The sequence below is a fragment of the Rhipicephalus sanguineus genome, chromosome 7 (genome assembly GCF_013339695.2).
Source record: "Rhipicephalus sanguineus isolate Rsan-2018 chromosome 7, BIME_Rsan_1.4, whole genome shotgun sequence".
Lineage (NCBI taxonomy): Eukaryota > Metazoa > Arthropoda > Arachnida > Ixodida > Ixodidae > Rhipicephalus > Rhipicephalus sanguineus.
In genome coordinates, this window is record NC_051182.1 from 161,624,403 (window position 1) to 161,644,283 (window position 19,881).

Below are 19,881 nucleotides of genomic sequence, written 5' to 3' on the forward strand. Positions count from 1 at the left end.
ATGAAAACGAAAATAAAGATCCACAGTGCCACACAATTTTTGCCAGAAACGCCTAAACTACTCAATGACCGTTCAAAACTGCCGTGTAGCAGTGCGACAGCTCCATCGAGTCAATAGAGTTTGTGGCGTTTTGATGGTTATCAACTGGATGGCCTTTGAAAAGTGCCTATGTGACACAGGTATATTAACTTGACCCACCGGATGGTTAGACCACTTTCATTGTCTTAGAATAACAGAGAGCTGAGCTAGTTGGTAAGTATTCATTCTAAATTGCATCCTCAGGGCCGAAATAGCGCACCAACGTTGACTTGACTGTACTTTGTCATCAGAGCCTGACTTACCACCCCATGCTTTTCTTGGTGAGAGGCACAGTACTAAAATGAAAAGCAATACTCGCTTTTATAATAGAAACAGTGGCATCTGGCTTGGCTGGCCGCACAGTTGTACTGCTGCCAGGAACCTGAACCTGCAGCGACGGTTGTGGTGGTGGTGGCTGCCTGGCAGGAGTACTCGGCCCTGCACCAGGCACTTGAACTGCAGTGTTGGCTTGGGAGGAAGTGACAGTTGGTGGTTGCGGCTGGCGTGGAGGCCGTTGGCACTGGTGGCCGCACCACTGACATTTGCTGGGGAACACCTGGTCGCATGTTGGATGCCAGTGGAGCGCGCACCAGCGTCGTTCCTGGAGGCAGGGTCAGGGTGGCACCGCCTCTCGGAGCGTCATTGGTGGTGGGGCACGAACCATGCGCACCTTGGGGAAAACAAAGGGAGCTTGACGTTAGGCTGCTTCTTTATTAACACTGCACTACACACTTGTTACATACTGCAGAGAATTATGGCTATTTACCAAATTAATTAAAAAGCTTTGAGAAGCCGTGAAAGCTTCCAGACTAATCGCAGCATGGCCTCGGGAATCAACAGTGAGAAAATGTTTTAACAGTGAAGCTGTTAGTGGTCGAGGCTTTCCAGGGACAATCGGTGTGACGCGGCTCGCAGCTCCTAGCGAGTATGTACCACAGAAACTGAGCAAACCCCGCTGCTCAACTCCAGTCCACTAAAAATAAAGAAGCTGTTGCTGTAGCAGGTATATGTCACAGAAATTGAACAAGCCCCACTATTCACCTCCAGTCCGCTAAAAATGAAGCTGTCTTTAAGGGACACTAAAGAGAAACAATGAATTGGTTTAGATTGATAAGTGTGCTCGGAGAACTCTTGTGTAGTTTATTTCACCACCATAGGTTTATTAATTAGAGGAGAAAACCAAGTTCAAAGTTTCATTTTTAAATTACGCGCCGAACTTTCTAATTCGTGACGTAAAAGACTTCAAAGAGCATTTAACGTATTTTGGCGCCACTGGCTCGACGAAATTTCCACAAACTCGTTATGTCAAGTCTCTGGCCCCCCTCAGAGAGACCGATTAGGAACTACGTAGACCCAAGCAGGCACCGTCAAAAATATGTGACGTCACGGCAAATGGTGCAGGAATTCCAAGGTGGCGTCGTCACCTGTATTTTCTTTTCGCACGTTTTCTCGCTTATTAAGCATCTTCGCGCAGAAAGCGTGGTGTTTTTGGTATTGTGGAAGACTACTTTACTAATGCGAGAAAAATCGTTTTGCTCTTTAGTGTCCCATTAACTGGCATAGGAGCAGTCATGGGTACATTACCAGTAAAAAATAACAGTGTTACAGTTACAGTTACCTAAGCGAAAAAGGTAACTCTGTTACAGTTACAGTTAGAGTTTCCAAAAGTAACCTGTTAGTTACAGTTACTGTGAAAAAGCAATGTCGTTACTTTTCCGTTACTGTATAAAATAGTAATCGATCACAATTCAAATGATAGAATTTATTTATTAAAAACGTACGAAGGCATGCGGGTAGTCAAGACTGCACGTAGCAAAACCCAAGACAAAGGAAACTTAAAAGGGGCCCAACACAAGCATTGGTTGTGTACATCTCATTTTGTTGCATAAATTTTTTTGTTCATGCACCGTTGGTGAAAAGAGAATTTATTTGCAAACAATAATAACAAACATCCTAGGATAAGTGGAAAACGTGGTTGATACACTGGAACGATGGCAGGATCCTAGCGATACCCAGAAGCGCACGCGAAGAGGAATGGGGAGTGCGTCATGAGTGAAGACAACATCCATTGTGTCTATTCCCTATGTTCAAGGAAGACCCTACTCTGAGAGCTTTACGTCCACTGGGCATACAATTAAGTCCCGTTATACCTTGGGACGTGTTCGCCAAAGCCAGAGACCACACAACTGCGGATGATAAGAGCGCGGTCATCTGGAACACAATGTGGGGATTGCGACGCGACTTATATCAGCGAAACTGGCAGGAAAGGATCAACAAGGCTTAAAGAACACAAACGGTATGTTGCTAAAGCAACCATGGAACGCATTCTAAAGACTGAGCTTGTTGAACACTGCTAGACAACAGGCCACAGCTTTGACCTAACCAATGCGACGACGCCGGCTCGCGAACAAAGGTGGTGGGAGGGCGAGGGAAGAGAACTCCTGGAATCATGGTTCATTCGCCGCATCATGTCGGCTGGATGTCAGGAGCATCCCCTTTGAATCGGGGTGCTCCTGACATCCAAAAGCTACCTAGCTCTTTATTAGCCTTCTTGGCCTCTGCTGCTTATGCTACTAACAAGTTTGCAATTATGACTTTTGCAGCCAGTGTTACGCCGCAAATTTTCCAACCTTCTCTTACTTGTCCCTTTGGTAAATCCACTTAGGTTCCCAAAACTGTCCTTGAATCCCAACATCTCGGGCAGACCTACTGCTTCCTTGGCTATTGGTTTCACACCTTGACATTCAACTTAATATATGCTCCACGGTTTCTGGTCCCTTCCCACATATTAAGCACAATTCGTCCTCATTATAAAACTTCTTTCTGTAGCTTTGCGTTCTCACGCATCCTGATCTGGCCTCAAAGAGCAGGGAACGTCCCCTTGAATTGTCATAAAACTAAAATCTTTTTTATTCCACTCTTTCGTGCCCGATATACTCCCATTGATCGATATACTCCCATTGATTGGGCCTCAAAAGATTTTCGCCTCCATCGAAAATGCAGCCGCCGCGTATATAGCATAAGGAAGGATTGGGACCGAAGTGAATGGGCAGCAGCCCTTAGTCTTTCTTTGTTTGGTTGGAGAGGCCCTTGGAAGGACGACATACTCCGACTCCTCGTACTATGATAAAGTTCCAGATGTGTTGCTAGTAGGCTTGTGCGAATAGTAAATTTTAGGTCAGAAGCGAATTCGAAGCGAATAGTGATTTGCCTCGAAGTGAATTCGACTAGTTAATATCACATATTATAAAGAAAAATGAGCATATTGTCATGACCCAACTAACCAGCGCAATATTTTTAAAGTTGAAACAAGGCATATGCATATGTCATTGTTTTTGGTCATTCTTCATCCTTTTTTGTCATTCTTCAAAGGGAAGTCGAAGCAACTTTGAATAATAGCAAGATTTGACTTTCGGTAGAATGCAAGTGATAACCTGTAAAATATGTTACGTTTTAAAATTTACTATACTTAGAGCATATAAGCCGGTATAACAAGCTTTTAACTTAAAAAATGATGAATCGGTGTGAGGGTAATACAGTAAAACCTCATTAATTTGAACTCTGTTATTTCAAAATCCCACATAATTAGAAGGATTTCTTTGGCCCTGTACTTTGCAATGTAAATTTGAGTGGATAATTTGAAGCGGCGGTCAGTACCAGCTCGCTCAATTCAAAAACTTTGGGTGCCCATGTGCCAATTCCCTGATCCCGATTTAGCTGCAAATCCGCAGAAACGATGGCCCTTAGGAGCCACAAGGCAATGCAGTGTAGCGATACTAATGTGTGACAAGTGAAGCATCCCAGCCTCGGTGCTGCCAGCGCAACAAAAAAACTAAACAAAAGGTGATCTCGTGGTCAGCTGAAATGTGCGCCTGCGGAAAAGACGTGCTTCACTGCAACACAGCGGTGACACGCGGGCCGCATGACGCATGTTTCTCTTAACATCAGTGTGACATGATTTACCCATTCTTTCTGGGAAAATAGAGAAATTAATAAAGGGCGGTTTGCCAGAATTCATGATGTATGCGAACCACCAAATGGCGGTTGTTCCGGCAATTTGCGCACTTGCACTGCTGGTGGAGTACTTGTCTGCAACGCCTACTTCGAAAACTCATCCGAGAGGTGTTGCTGTTTCGAACTCAATCGGTCTGAGGACGCGAAAACGAGCTCTCACTGCGCCGTGTCTTACAACGAGCATCTCGGGTGCGCACGCGACTGCTCGGTAGCCCCGCGCTCGTGGCTGCTGCAGTGACCAAATAATTTCAAAATTAACGTCTTCAGTGCAGGCGACACCTTTTTCAGTACCTGCTGGCCTTTTAATAAAGGGAAATTCAATCTTGCCTGCATTTTATACACTTGCTGGGCAAGAAGTCGGAATTGCCAATCCTTGCCTAAGGGTCTCACTGGAGAGGCCATAACTATTAGTGCAACGACATTATGCAACATGTTTCAATGACTGTGAAAGCTGATGTGGAGTAAAGTGGTCAAAGTTTAAGAAAATAAAAATGGGTTTTTTTTTTAATTGTCAGAAATTTCCATTGTTCGGTGTTTTCTTGAACTTAGCCCGATCATATTCTTTACTGAATAGCTATATAAATATAAGATTCAGCAGAGTGGTAGATAAGCATGCGAAGAACGTAATGCGGAATTTTTGTCGCTCTGCTACAAGGTTTTTCTGAGATAAAGACCTTCAAAGTAAAGGAATTAACGTTTCCTGGGCCAATTTTGAGGTTTTTATAAAAACATCTACACTACACATAAAAACTAAAAATACCTGAGCAGATGCAAAAACATACATATTTAGTTAAAGAAATTTCAGCGACCTAACTTTAATATATTTTGTGCAATTCATAACGAAAGTTGGCCAAAACAGCAGAGCGGATGAGCGCTCCACTCACCTCTTCGTCATTGTTGATTTCCTGTGCTTCGAAAAATTTTTGGCGGCAAAAGAAATCGCAGATCTCTTCTTTCCACTCATCAGGCAATAATATATAAAATTTTTAAAATAAATTTAAGAGGTCGACCAGCCATCGTTTATTCAATCTTACGTGGAACCACCCTTCAATCATTTGCAGAATGACAAGTTGTGATTCAATCTGAAAACTGTTTGCAGCGTTGCACTTATTGCATATTGTAGTATCTAGCTACCTAATAATACGCACTTTCTGCTGACCAGTTTTCTTTCTATTGTCTCCAGAAACAATAGAGAGGCAGCTTTGGTGTATCTCTTAAACCACTTTACCTACAAACAAAATTACTGCACATTTGCAATCAGCTTGCAAAACTGAACAAGTCTATTTAGTTTCATCAGGTTTGGACATAAAATACAGCAAATATCTCCACAAACCATGTCCCCCCTTAACATATTATGAGAACACGTAAAACCCCCAATTGTTTTATTGCTTGAGGCTACTGCTGTAGCATGTCCCAGCACACAGCACATTACACAACCATCGCAATTCATTATAATAAGGCCAATAAAGCTCATTATTGCAGCTTGCTAATGCACCAGCTATACGCAGCTGAACGTATTAAGTATTACAAGTATCGGCATGCACTGCGGTAATGGTGGTGTTATGGAACTCGTGATGAGATTTGTTTATTCTGTCTTTGCCTTCATTGTCTTTTTTCCATAAAGATGGACCAACAAGCCCATAACTGTACTCTTTTCTTGTGAGCTGCCTGTGACTGTGATATCTTATGCAAGAGCCAAACAGCCAACAATAAATACATATCCTTCCTTCAAAGCTGTCGGAATCCAATTTTGTGTGACACTTACAGATTTGTGGTTGAAGAATTTTTTTTAGTAAGACTTGTTGTCAGGCTAGTTGGTACATGCTTACTGAAATACAAAAAAGATGCATACCATCGAGGAAGAATTAAGACAGAACAGAAAGGGCGTCACTCGCAACGTCACTCGAAAAGGACGAGTGACACCCTTTTCTGTTCTGTCTTAAATTGTTCCTCGATGTTATGCGTCTTTTTATGTATTTCAGTAAGGAATTTTTTGTTGTGATGTAGTCCCCCTTCTCAGAGTATGACTGCTTTAAATAATTTTAGCTACAGCAACCAACACTTGTAAGATGGGGTGCAACGATACGAACAAGAAGAAGAAAGAAAAAAACATGGTCGATCCCTCCGTCCTAGGGATCAGTATAACACAAAGTGAAAAGTGTCCTCACAGCAGTAGTTAAATGTTTATTGTACATTGATATAAGAGAGCTTGCACAATGACTATTGGTGTTTGGCAAATATAGCACTGCTTCATGTGGACGCACCCACGTTGATGCCTGGTGGCACGTCTCTATCCCTACGGCTAACGTCCATGATCATGATTAAACCTTTTCGGTAGCTCCAATTGCCATAGTGAATCCCATGCAAAATTGCGTCAACAAGCACATAATGAACACTGGTACTTGATATGCATTCTTTCAAAGCAGCGTCATTTGAGGAGAGAAACGGCAAGGTGTGCGCTTCCTGTAATGGGGTAACATACGCCTGTGCTGATGTGCACACTACCACAGAGTGCTTCTGGAACATGAGAGGCAGAGTTCATACCTTAAGCCGTGAACGCGCGAAGGCGTTCTGCTTCCAAATGGCGCCAAACTGGCTCTCTGCACCAAAGCACCAACTTGCACGGCATTCGTCCATCGACTGTGTTGCCTTTCTGTGTCACTTACTGCAGCCGTTTTATTAGTCGGTGCCAGCGCACTTCGAAACAGTAGGTGGCTGAGAAACACCGTTGGTCCATTTGGAAGCGCTCTACTCTGGCGAGGAGGCATCACACGCAGACGCAAAAGGCGAGTCCCGTGACCGCCTCATCACAGAATCGAATCACCGCGCATGGTGCATTTCACTGACCACTGAGTTTCCCAAATATTGCGGCGAAAGCCTCGGCTGCACTGAGACTTATTGTTATTGTCATGATGCAATGATCGTGGCCTCCGAGATTGGCTCCGGCAACGTGCCGTTGCTAGTGCTGCTCAGGCCGTTCCATTCACACGGGGAGAGCGTAATCAGAGAAAGTGGTGTGACAGCCAGAATAGCATTGCTGATTGGACGCTCAGCATGGGCAAAGGACACCATCCTGCGGAATGTTAACAAAAAGGTCACTCCACAGCCGGGCTAGAAACGCAAAGGAAAACGCCATGTCGTGTCCCCAGTCTAGCCTGGCCATGATTTCCCACAGGACGAGCGTTGGAGAGCTATCTTTATTTAATATGGATGGATGCTATGAGCGAGGCTTGGTCTAAAGCCGCCACCCTCGTGGTGTTTAAAGGGACACTAAAGGCAAATATTAAGTCGACGTTGATTGTTGAAATAGCGGTCCAGAAACCTCGTAGTGCTGCTTTTGTGCCAAGGAAGTGCTATTTGAAATAAAATCACGTTTTTAGTTGTTCCGCGTCGCGTTAGCGCGCTTTAAAATCTCCCGCCTAAAAATACGACTTTCATACGTCACTGCTGCCGTGCCCAACGTTGCCCGCTTTTACTGCGCGGCCGCCGACACTAGTAGCAGCCGAGCGGAAGTAGCGGGACCCACAGTAGCAACAACGGCGCTGCGGCAAAGACTTGCTCGGATGGGCACATTCAAAGCCTTCACCAAGTTGCGGTTGGTCTCGTAATCCTCAGTACGAAAGTGCAGCGAGCACACCGCAGAGGTTTTGACTGTTTAGCACACTGGCGCAATGGCATGACACTAAGCCACTTCGAGCATAAGTGTTCATTCCGCGGCACCCAGTGAAAAGACACACGGTTTTCATTGCTGCAGCACTGGCGTTGTGCACCATTCGGGCATCCGGCAATATCACACGCATGCGGCATTTTGTCGAACTTTCTGTCAGAGCGACTTTCACGAGCGCTCAAAAACACGCACGGCAGTACGCGATCCCGAAACTACCACTGAGACGGGCGAGGCGCAGTTCGGCGGAAAACGGAACCTCTGAACCACGCGCGCCGTTTCCCCATGGCAACGCCACGGAGGTTTTGTTTTCCATGAATCAAGCGGAAACGAAACAAACAGCATTTTATTACGTCTTTTGATGCTCGGAATGTTCTTTTTTTACTGCTTCTAGTTTGATTACTAGTGATTTATTGTAGGCCAACTTACATACGTCATCGGGATCACTTCGAAAATGTCCCACTCGTGGCGCTCATCATGTGATACATTTAGCTTAATTTCTCGGTAAGTAGGGCACTGCTGTTGATAATATTGCCGTTTTAGAAGTTGTCATACATTGGGCTTCACTCTGACATAAATTGTTTTTTGCCTTTAGTGTCCCTTTAAGGCGTTGACAAAATTACACTTCTCTTTTTGGAAACGCGCCAAATAGGATGACCGTAGCAATCACAGAGGCCACTTCACTCTACCGCATCCAGACAGCGACACCACACAAACCAAGAGCCCCGTGAGAGGAAAGTGTGAGAGATAAGAGGCGTTCGTGTAGCCCCCTTCATGTGTTTGAGAGTAGCGCAGTCAGTTAGCACCCGCCAGCTTACGTCACGGACCAAGATGTCATGGGTTCAACTCCCGTCAACGGAACTTTTTCTTCAATTTTTTTTTCTTTGTCATCTGATCGCGTGCATTTTGCTTATGTATTTCCATGACGGAAATATCTTATTAAACTCTTGATGGACCCCGGCATAAAACACTTTCCTGTTAAAAAAGAAGGAACAGAACATTTCGTAATCATGCACCACGTCTTTCAAGTAGCTATGCACCAACTAGCCCAACATAGTGTATTGTTAAACAGCAAACAATACTTCTGCTGAAAGGCAAGTAGAGCACATTAAAAATGCATCTGACTTAATACTTTACCTCTTTATAAGGAGGCGTAGTTAAGACGATCTCCCGCCACTGGTAAAGAGAATACCATCAGCGTTTGCGTGCAGTTGCCTGAAATTTGCTATACAGAACTAGAATATGACACGTTAAGTATTGTTGCTCTTTAGTGATAGTTCTTTCCAGTACCACTTTCTTAGCAATATTGCACAAGATCATTTTCAATTAGGAGCATGCAAATGGTCCTAAGTGAAAATAGTTGGTGATGAATACAGTTAAACTTGCCTATAACGAACCTCCATACAATGAATTCCTCGATATTACAAAGTTTTTCTATTCCCCACCGTTACTCCATAGAAGCACATGTAAAAATTCACTAGGGGTTGGAGGAAGCAGCGGGAATAGCTGTTTGCGTGCAACGGACGGTGTCGTGCTTTTCGTGGCCCAGCAACAGGCAGGCATGATGCTTGCTGAACATATCGTAACTGGCGCAAAGCTAGAAACATGAAAAAAGGGCCGGAGGAAAGAGACAGAAGAGCGCCTTTCCTCCGGCCCTTTTTTCATGTTTCTAGCTTTGCGCCAGTTATGATATGTTCAGCAAACTAAGGCACCAACTCGCCCAAAAACAAGTTCTTCTAGGGGCATAATGCTCTTGAAAGAGAACTGAGGCGCCATGTGGAAGAGGAACGCGCCAAAGGTCTCCCTGTTTCCTGCGAGGATATTCAGATGAAAGTCCAGCAGATGACACAACGAGATGGGATTGGCCGGTCAACATTTAAGGCAAGTCGGGGCTGGATCCAAAAGCTCATGCGGCAGAAGGGACTGTCTCTTCCTCGTAGAACAACCATCTGTCAGCGTTTGCCGGCAGGGTATGAGGAACGGCTGATAAGAGTTCCAGCGATAAGTCATAAACCTCCAGAGTCAGAATAATTACATTCTCGGTCAGACAGGCAACGCTGACCAAACCCCGGTCTACTTTGACATGCCCAGTCGCACGACAATCACAACAAAAGGAGCCAAGGATGTGCGCCTGTTGACAACAGATCACGAGCACACACGATTCACCGTGATGCTGCGCTGCACGGCACATGGGACGAAACTGCCATCGTACTCTCAGTGAAGTCACGACGTGGGTGAAGGACGCGTGCAAGTACTTGCCAGCAGAAATAATCTTGACCGGCTTAAAAAGTGTTGCATTTTGAACGCGCTCGATGGCAACGAGGACGATGTCATTTGGGATGCCAAGGATGCCTGCGGAGAATCCGACGACGACAACTTTCCCCACACTTCTGACGATGAAGACACTCCTGGCAGCAACTAAAGCGCGGAAGAAAAGTCATTGTAAATAATGTTGTGGTACGTTTCAATTCTTCTGTTTCTAAAGAAAAAATATGGGCCGACCTATATTTGAATATTTTTTTTTAGTTTCTCATAGAGCGCTATAATTAGGGGTCGACCTATATCGTGGCAGACCTATTTTCGAGTAAATACGGTAGTAGCTATTGATGATCGCGTCAATAGCAACCGCGGTTTTGTGCGCAGTGGTTACGACAAACAGTAGATTCGTTTTTAATACATGTGCACTGGCTGCGCACATGCCTTGTAAACTACATCTTTCGTTCCCAACTATGATCACATCAACTGCGGTTTGGTCTGCAGCATTTGCGCAAAGCAGCGTTGCTTTAACTCTGTGATCAATGGACGCACGTGCACTTTCAGAGTTCCGTCAGTTTTGTCATGGCGACACATGATCGTGTCGACAGCGTTCATGGTAACGTGCGCTGCGGCTGCGTCAGTCATTCCGTTTTCGATCCGTGTACGCGGGCAGTGCCCATGCCTTCAGAACTACGTTGTTGCTATCGATGATCTTGTCTTCTGTGGTTTTGCATTGGATGCGCATGTATTTATGGAGTTTCATCGTCGCCATACACGATCGTGTCAACCACAACCGCGGTTTCGTCCACAGCAGTTGTGGAAAACGAAAACCACAGTTCTTCGTCCACAGCGGTTGTGGCAAATGAAAACCACAGTTCTGACTGTGTGTGCACTGGTCATACACGTACTTCCCAAGCTTCTGGAGCACGCTACTAAGGCCATCGCTCGACGGTTTGGGTACCCAAGTTCGTATCACCCATCGTGACACGGAAAAGTGTTTGGAACCTCTGAACTTTGGTCCATTGGGCCCAATGGAATTCTGCCGAAGAATTTTACGAATTCATATGAAACTGAAATTCGTTACAGCCGGGTTCAGATCACTGAGATTCTACTGTACAGTAAAACCTCGTTTATCCGGATCTTGTTAACTCGGAAATTCTGTTAACTCAGACTCGCAGCGCGGTCCCGGCAAAACTGTGTGTACTTAATGAGAGCAGCATTTTGGGCTAGTTGGTGATCCATGACATCAAAGAAATTGCGCGACAAAAACATGGACAGAAAAAGACAAGTACAAACACAGCGCAAACTTTCAACTGAATTTATTGTGCTACTGGATCTGTTTAGATATGGCCACAGTATACATCACGCATGCGCGCAAATGGACGCGACGCGGAAAAAGACCGCGCATGCATAAAAATTGTGAAACAAGCAGTTACGCGTTAGAAGATCTTAACAGCACAAGCTCCTTATCGGTGAGAGCCAGCGATGGTGAGCTAACGCACAAATCACCTAATTTTATAATCACCTTTGCCTTTGTCACTGTGCGAATTAACTGCGTTCTGCCGCATGAAACGAACGTACACAGAGCAAAGGAAGGGAGACAGCCACAATCTCGACAGTGGATCGCCAAAAAACCATCGGTGCCATTTTTTTCATTGTTGTGGTGTTCACGTAGCCAGTCTTGAGGCATTGCCCGGTGTGCCCAATGTACAGCTTCCCACACGAAAGAGGGAGGCAGTGTGGGAAGAAAGAGGGAGGCATTGTCGAGAGTGTGGCTGTCTCCCTTCCTTTGCTCTGTGTACGGTCGTTTCACGCGGCAGAACGCAGCTAATTCGCGAAGTGACAGAGGCAATTATAAAATTAGGTCATTTGTGCGTTAGCTCACCATCACTGGCCTTCACCGATAAGGAGCTTGTGTTCCCAAGACCTTCAAACGCATAACTGCTTGTTTCACTCATTTTTTATGCATGCGCAGTCTTTTTCGCATTGCGTCCATTTGCGCGCACACATGCTGTTACTGTGGCAATATATAAGCACACCAGTGGCACAATAAATTCAGTTGAAAGTTTGCGCTGTGTTTGTACTTGTCTTCTGTCCGTGTTTTCGTCGCGCAATTTCTTTGATGTGTATACTTCAACGGTGTCAAATGCTCGTTAATTCGGAAGGATTTAGCTGTGCACCGGTTAACTCGGACAATTCCGGAGAGGGCTATCGGCACAGAGTTTCCTAAAATTAACTAGAGGGGACTCTGGCGCTGAGATCGTTCAGCCACCATGGGAATGACGGGTACTACACAGATTTGCCTAGTCTTTATACTTGCGGGCTTCGAACGCACTTGCAGCTTTGTTTATTGTGTTTTGGTTTTCTTTCGGATAAAAGAATGGATCGTTGTGAACTTCATGATCAGATTTGAATTCGTGAGCCTAAAAGGGATAAAGTGGTGAAGTGGAACTGCTGACTTTTGCTGAACTTCTTTTAGCGACAAAGCGGATGCAGACGACGCAGAGCCAAACGAAGCCGAAAGAATGAAGTTTAGACAAATCCGTGTACTACCCATGATTCCCATGCTGGCTGAAGCACCATGCGTTGCAGCTCCCATAGACACTAGCGCCAGAGTTCCCTCTAGTAAGTATTGTAAGAAACTAGAGCAGTGCAAATAGCAAAATTTTGGGTGCGAAGCGAATTCGAATATTGCAATGTGAGTGCGAATCAAATCGAATATTTTTCGAATATTTCTCGAATATTTCTAGAATATTTTTCTAATACTTCGAAGCGAAATTGCAGAAAAAAGAGAGAGAGGATTCCTAAGCATATTCTTATGAGATAGCAACATGAAAGTGTTTCTTTTCGCTAGGTTGATGAAGCACTGGCGGGGTGGTGTTTCATAGTTGTCTTATCAAGAATGAGGCAATGTAGGGGCTGAATCCTATTTATGTACATGATTTGGTGCAACCAAAGTGTTGCTGACATCACTTTACACGTGATAGGCAAAGATGCCATTTCCTCAGCCTCTCCTCCTCTCTCAACTTCTGTGGAAGCCCAACTGATGTGGCGGACAAGGGTGTGCTCCCTTCAAGTCCGGAGTTCCAAAATCTGCCTCATAGACGTTGATATACAAGAACATCTGAAATTTTGGATGCTCAAAAGCTTCGGCTTCCGATATTTCAGACTTCCTGCCCAAATTTCAGGTCCAAAACAGCATTAATTGAGCCCCCACCTCTGCCACATCTTCCACCTCCATTCTAAAAAGACAGGGCGTGCAAACACGGACACAAGAAAGAAGTCAGGACACCACAAACGACGGCGTTTGTGGTGTCCTGACTTCTTTCTTGTGTCCGTGTTTGCACGCCCTGTATTTTAGGAGCTTGCTCGCCAAGCTTCTTATGCTCGCGCCTTGTCCTCACTTGCGTGATTGTCGGCGCGGCGGCACACACCACGCTCGGCGCAGCTGCGCTCTCTCTGGTGATTTCAAGAATGCTCACTAGATGGCGCCGCCGCTCAAGGCGGCACACACCACGCTAGGCGCAAGCGCGACTGCTCGAGGGCCGCACTTCTCGTTTCGCTGGCTTCCTTTCTCTTCACCAGGAAGCGAACACTCTTCGTTGCTGCTCAGCAGCAGGAACGGCAGCAGCGCGACAGGCTCGCAACGCAGCAGCAGCTCGGGAAGATCTCGCCTTGCCAATAACCAGCCAACACATGATGTCATGTTACGCTCTCCGATGCGTATCGTACGACTGCAAACGTCCCACCACCATCGGGGCACCTGTATCGATGTTGCCTTCTCGAACTTTCCATTGCGTCCCATCCTCAATGATCCCTTGGCAACATACTTTACTGATCATAAAGCAATCATCTTTAAAGAGAAACGAGTCCCCAAGCTCATCGAGGGATGCCCTTCTTGTACTTTGTAAAAGAACATCTCTTGTGTATATGTAATGCATATAGTTCATCCATCATAAAGCACTCGTCTCTAAAGGGAAACCAGTCCCCGAACTCAGCGAGGGACGCCCTTCTTGAACTTGGTAAAACAACATCTCTTGTGTACAGTAGAATCTCGATGATACGAATCCCGCGGGGTCACGAAAAATATTCGTATTAGCCGAAATTCGTATCACCGAAACACATGTAAAACTAGCTAAATTAACAGTCAGAGGCAAACTCATTTTTAGGAACACATAAAAAAACATTTATTTCTTGCAGAAAAAATCTCTAATGTCTTTCTGCTTCTTTTTTTTCGCGAAGTCACTCAGCAGACTTCTTTCAAATCCGTAAAAACGCGTGCACGTGTCGTCGCTGATTTCATCAGCGGCCATAGCACGCCTCAGGACGTCGAGCGCATGCAGCGTTTCAGCCGCCGGTGGTAGTCCTTCACCATCGCCCTCGTCTATGTTGTCGCCATCATCGCTGGAATCGGCAACCTCGCATGTGGCCTCCTCAACAATATCCTCCACCGTGCGCGCACCACAAGTGGCGAGGTTGTCATCCGCCGTGCAGAAGTCTTCAGCTGTACACCCAGCATCAAGCAGTTCCCAACCCTCAATTGGCTCTTCCTGCTCTGAGGGCACCTCTTCGGAACTCCTGAAGAAGCCGCATTTCGCAAAGCAGTTTGCTATGGTGGTCGGCGTTACTCGATCCCAAGCCATAGCGATAAAATGGATGGCGTCCAGGAGGCTTATCCGCAGGTCGCCTTCGTGTTTTCTGTCAATATTGGCAAGTAGGCGGCGCACAAGAAGGCCCTTGAAATGATGCTTGAGGTTTTTTATTATTCCAGCGTCAAGCGGTTGCAGGTGCGTCGTCGTGTTCGCGGGCAAAAAGATCAGTTTGACGTTTTGAAGCGTTACTTGCCTCGGGTGGGCGGCGCACTGGTCAAGAATCAAAACAATCTTCCGATTCTTGCAGGCCATCCTTCTGTCAAGGAGCGACAGAAATTCTTCGAACAGGGCCGCCGTCATCCACGCCTTTTTGTTTGCGCGATAGACGCACGGCAAATGGCTCTCGCGCTTGAAACACCGAGGCTTTTGGGATTTGCCAATTACCGTCAGCTTAAGTTTCTCCGACCCGTCGGCGTTACAGCACAAAAGCACCGTTATTCGCTCTTTGCTTTTCTTGCCTCCTTGGCACGCTTCGCCTTTTAAGCAAAGGCTCTTCTCAGGCTGAAGGTTAAAAAACAGGCCAGCCTCGTCTGCGTTAAAAACATCACGAGGCTCATACCCAGAGATGAGTGACTGCAGCTTCGCGAGCCAGTCGCTAACAACGGTCTCGTCAGCCTTCTTCGCTTCCCCACAGACGCTTTTGTAAACGAGACCGTGTCTCGTCTTGAAACGGTGCAGCCACCCACCTGAGGCCTGAAATCCGTCGATGCGCAGAGCAAGTGCGATCTCGTCGGCTTTCTCACGCAACACTTTGCCATCGATGTTCACACCAGCTGCAGTAACCTCCTTAAACCAGGTCAGAAGAGCTTCTTCAAGCTTCACGTGTTGGGCTGTCTTCGCTTGCCTCGCGTTGACGTTGAATGAAAGCACAATCTTCATTATTGAGTCCCGCTGTCCAACAATTGTGCTTAATGTCGACGTTGCGAGGCCTAGCTCCTTAGCCAACTCCGTCCGTTTTCTTTTGGGATCCTCATCGACCTTTCGAAGAATGTCCAGTTTCTCCTTAAAGGAGAGGGCTTTCCGCTTGCGAGACATAGCTTGCTGCCACTCGGCAAAAAAGGCACAATCACAACAAAGCAAGAACGCGGGCTCGAGCACAGCAACGACAACCACTCCGTCCGACGGCACGCATAGAAGAAAGAAGCTCCCGTGGGCCGTGCCTCTACCTCTCCGGCGTCTCCGCCTGCCGGCCTGCCTCCGCACCAAGAAAAAAAAAAAAAAAAACGTGGCCAGCGCCATCTGTAATCTTCAAGAGAAAGCAAAAGGCACACTCCGGCCTCCGATACGCGCAGATTTTGGAGGCTGTCGCGCGCTGCTCGCCGGCGGCGCTGGCAACGTGCCAAACCGGCGGCGCCGCACGCATTCCAGCGCCGTAAGTGCACGCTGCTATCTTCCGCGGCCGTCGGTGGGGCCAACGTTGCGTTGGGTGGGGCGGCGTTTATTCGTATCAAACGACGCGGGTCAAAAATCAGTTCGTAACAACCGTACTCAAGCACGTTGTAAATTAATGGGCCTTGGCCGGGACCACAGAAAAATTCGTATCATCCCGAAATTCGTATTAGCCGTGATCGTATCATCGAGATTCTACTGTATATATAATGTTTATAGTTCATCTAAATGTATATATACTTCATCAAAATGTATATAGAGCATCCAGCCTTACATTAATAAACATTGTTTATGTAATGCATATATAACAACGTTGTCACGTTTATATACGATGGTAGAGGAATGTGTTTGAACTTAGTAAAACAACATCTTTTGTGTATATATAATGTTTATACTTCATCCAAATGTATATATACTTCATCAAAATGTATATAGTGCATCCAACCGTAAATTAATAAACATTGTGGATGTCGTGTATGTATAACAACGTTGGCACGTCTATATATGATGGTAGGGGAATGTGCACGGAGCATTCGCGGGTTACCCGATCATCTCCGAGCAAGCTCCTCTAACATCATTCACTTCGTGGATATGGCGGTGAATTTTTATTTAGAATGAATACTTACCAACTAACTCAGCTCTCTGTTATTCTAAGTTTCATCTCCATGTTGGAACCAGCGTTTCCTTGAGTTAGTACATTTGCATCCGTAGCAGAGATTGAAAGGCAGCATTTCCGCAATACTGGGGTGTGATGAGGTGAAGCATATTAAAAATCTAGGGACCACTTCCGATCGGACGTTGACTGTCTTGGCAAAGTTCGACCGTAACGCAGCTTGAAAGGCAGCTTTGCCGCAATACCGGAGTGATGAGGTGAAGCATACTGAAAATCTAGGGATTATTAACGTCCCAAAACCACGATATGATTATGAGAGACGCCGTAGTGGAGGGCTCCTGAAATTTTGACCACCTGGGGTTCTTTAACGTGCGCCTAAATCTAAGTACACGGGCCTCAAGCATTTTCGCCTCCATCGAAAATGCAGCCACCACGGTAGGGACCACTTCCAATCGGACGTTGACTGTGTCATGGCAAAGTTCGACCGCAACAGAGCTTGAAAGGCAGCTTTGCCGCAATACTGGGTTGTGAGGAGGTGAAGCATATTGAAAATCTTATTCTAAAAAGACAGGCGTGCAAACATGGACACAAGAAAGAAGTCAGGACACCACAAACGCCGAAAATCTTAAGGGGTCAATTTCAATGAGACGTTGACTGTATTTGTTTTTTGGGAAGTTCGAATAGTTCGAATAGTAAAATTCCAGTGCGAATCGAATCGAATAGCATACACTATTAGAAAAATATTCAAAATTTCGAATATTTGCCTACCCCTATAGGAAACTATCGCTATCGGGACTCCACGCTTTGAGTCGCGCGATCTCGGCGGCTTGGAGGCTCAAGCACTGCTTGCCGTAACCGACGGCGGAACCGGAGTTTTGGAGAAACCGAAACCGAACGAACAACTGCAGCAGAATATGATCATGATGATAGTGAATGAGGGTGAAGTGGCTAGGTGGCGCTAGTCACCACCCGGTGGAAGCACTTCGTCCGCCGGCGCATCCAGAGTCTACTAAAGGCGGATCGCATGGACAACGGGACGGTTTGCGCTGCCACTGCCACCACGGCTGCTCACTACGAATATGCTGCTGGTTTCTGTAAGTTGTGACTTCGCGCATAGCGTGCGAGTTCATGCACGTTGCATTCTGTTGTGTAGGGCAGGAGCGCGGCGTAACCCGCGGCGGGCCGACGGAGAGGCCGAACGACGGGAGGGCGCGCGGAGTGACGACGCAGAGACCAAGCTTCGGCGAGACTGACAGGAGACTGCTCTCCCGCATTTATTGCAGGCGGTTTTAAGGAGGGAGAAGAAAGGCTATTAGTCATCGAGGCACGGGTCACATGACCGGCATGACCACGCCGGATTGGTGGCAGCAAAGAGGCATGGCAGAGAGCCAGCTCCCCCCAGTAGCATGAATAGAGAGCACAACAGCACTGGTGTCTCAGCATGTCACCAGGGGTCGCACGACACAACATCGTCCCTCCCTGGGAAGAATTGCATCCTTATACAATTCTAACTGAGGTACCTGCAATACGCAGAAGTTCAGTCTAGGAGAACACACACAACCTAGGTTACAGAAAATTCATCTCACCGACACCTAACACAAGTGCCAGCTTGCACTGTTCAATGAACATTCACACACGCGCACTAGAGCAGTAGGCTGGCGCTTATGCGTCCGCTGTGGGCGACGTGACCCAGGCCCTCCAGGAAGACTTTGCGTGTGGCGGCTGTCGGGAGCCTACTTCGAAGACCTGTCCCCATCTCTCCAAGAACTTGGTGGATTGCGGCTGCCGTGAGCCGATTCTGAAGACCCAGTCGCATTACTTCCCTCCCCCATGTTGGAATTCGGTGCATTTACTGCAGGTGAGGAATATCCAGGACTTTCCTCCTGAAGTCCCAACGGGTGATACTGGGTCGCAGGCAATTGAAGCTGCGCTTCCGCAGATGCAGAGTCGCACTGGACAGCAGGGCCACCGCGAATGGCCTGCGCAGGGAACACCTGGTTGCAGATGCGCAATCTTGAATGCGGCCGCCGACCGCAGCCGTCGTCGTCCTGGAGCCGTCACAGCTCGATGGCGTCCTGCTGCCGTAGCGCCAGAGGCAGCCGACACAGCTTGGCAGACAGTGGCACGATGTGCTGCCGCCTCTTGGCCCGGTGGACGTAGTCCTTGACACGTCCCAGGGCTCCGCTATGCAGGTGCTCGTAACCCGGAGGTACACCTGCAGGAAGCTGCGATGAAACTGGTGTAGCCGGACGACACGTCAACGTTGCGCCGTCGATCAGGAGTCCCAACTGCTGGATGGCATCGAGTCCCAGCAGTGAAGTGCCGTGTGCTGTCACGTAGAAGGTGACAAAGGCCCGCTTGCCATGATGCTGCAAGTCTGTGCGGGAATAGCCTAGGACCGGTATGCGATGCTTCGAAAAATTTTTCAAGCGAACTGACGCTGGCAGCAGGCGATGCTTCGAAGCGAAAAGCGCGTTGAAGTCCCTCTTCGTCATCAATGATGCCGTCGCTCCGGTGTCCACTAGCAATGACATGTGGCTATGTCCTCCGACGACAACAGGGATGCGCAAGTCCCTTGGGCTAGACGGCGAAGCTTGCACGGACAGGACTGTGGCAGTGCCGGAGTCAGCGTCTTGGGCGGGGGCAACTTCCTGCACTGACGCTTGCCGTTTACGGCAGACTGCCGCGAAATGCCCTTTGATACGGCAGAATTGGCAAATTTTCTTTTTGGCTGGACAATTTCTGTAAGTCGCCAAATGCCCTAATTTGCCGCAACGAAAACAAGAGCCGACTTGAGGCTTGGGCGCAAGCTGTTGCACTTGCTGGCAGCGAACGCAGTCTTGTACACCCGCCCTCGAGCCCGCGCAGCCATCTTGGATGCGGCCGCCCGACTTGGGGGGGAAGCCGCCGCCATGTTGAGTCACATGCGGGGCTAGCGAAGCAGCCGACCCGCCATTTTGAGCTGCTGCGACGCACTGGATGCTGCCGCCGTAACCGGAGTGCGAGCCGAGTAGCCGCTCATTTTCTACGAACGCCGCGTTGGCTTTGTTGAGCGCCTCCAAGTCGCGTCCAACTTCTTCGGCTTTCTGCAGCGTAAGGGCTTCCCCGTACGACAGTAGTTTGGCCCGTACATGTGCGTTGGCGACCCCGTGAATTACTTAGTCCCGTACTCTGTCGTCGTAAGTGGCACCGAACTTGCATGACAGGGCCTTTTC

At 47.3% G+C, this 19,881-nt stretch overlaps 1 protein-coding gene across 1 annotated transcript in view; it reads right to left on the bottom strand.

Annotated features, from left to right (window-relative positions):
- Window positions 1-19,881, bottom strand: part of LOC119399228 (uncharacterized) — a 249,351-nt gene that overhangs the window by 65,927 nt on the left and 163,543 nt on the right. The window contains 3 exon segments of the mRNA XM_049417583.1: window positions 342-355; window positions 398-715; window positions 718-748. Coding sequence (XP_049273540.1) covers window positions 342-355; window positions 398-715; window positions 718-748 — 363 coding nt within the window.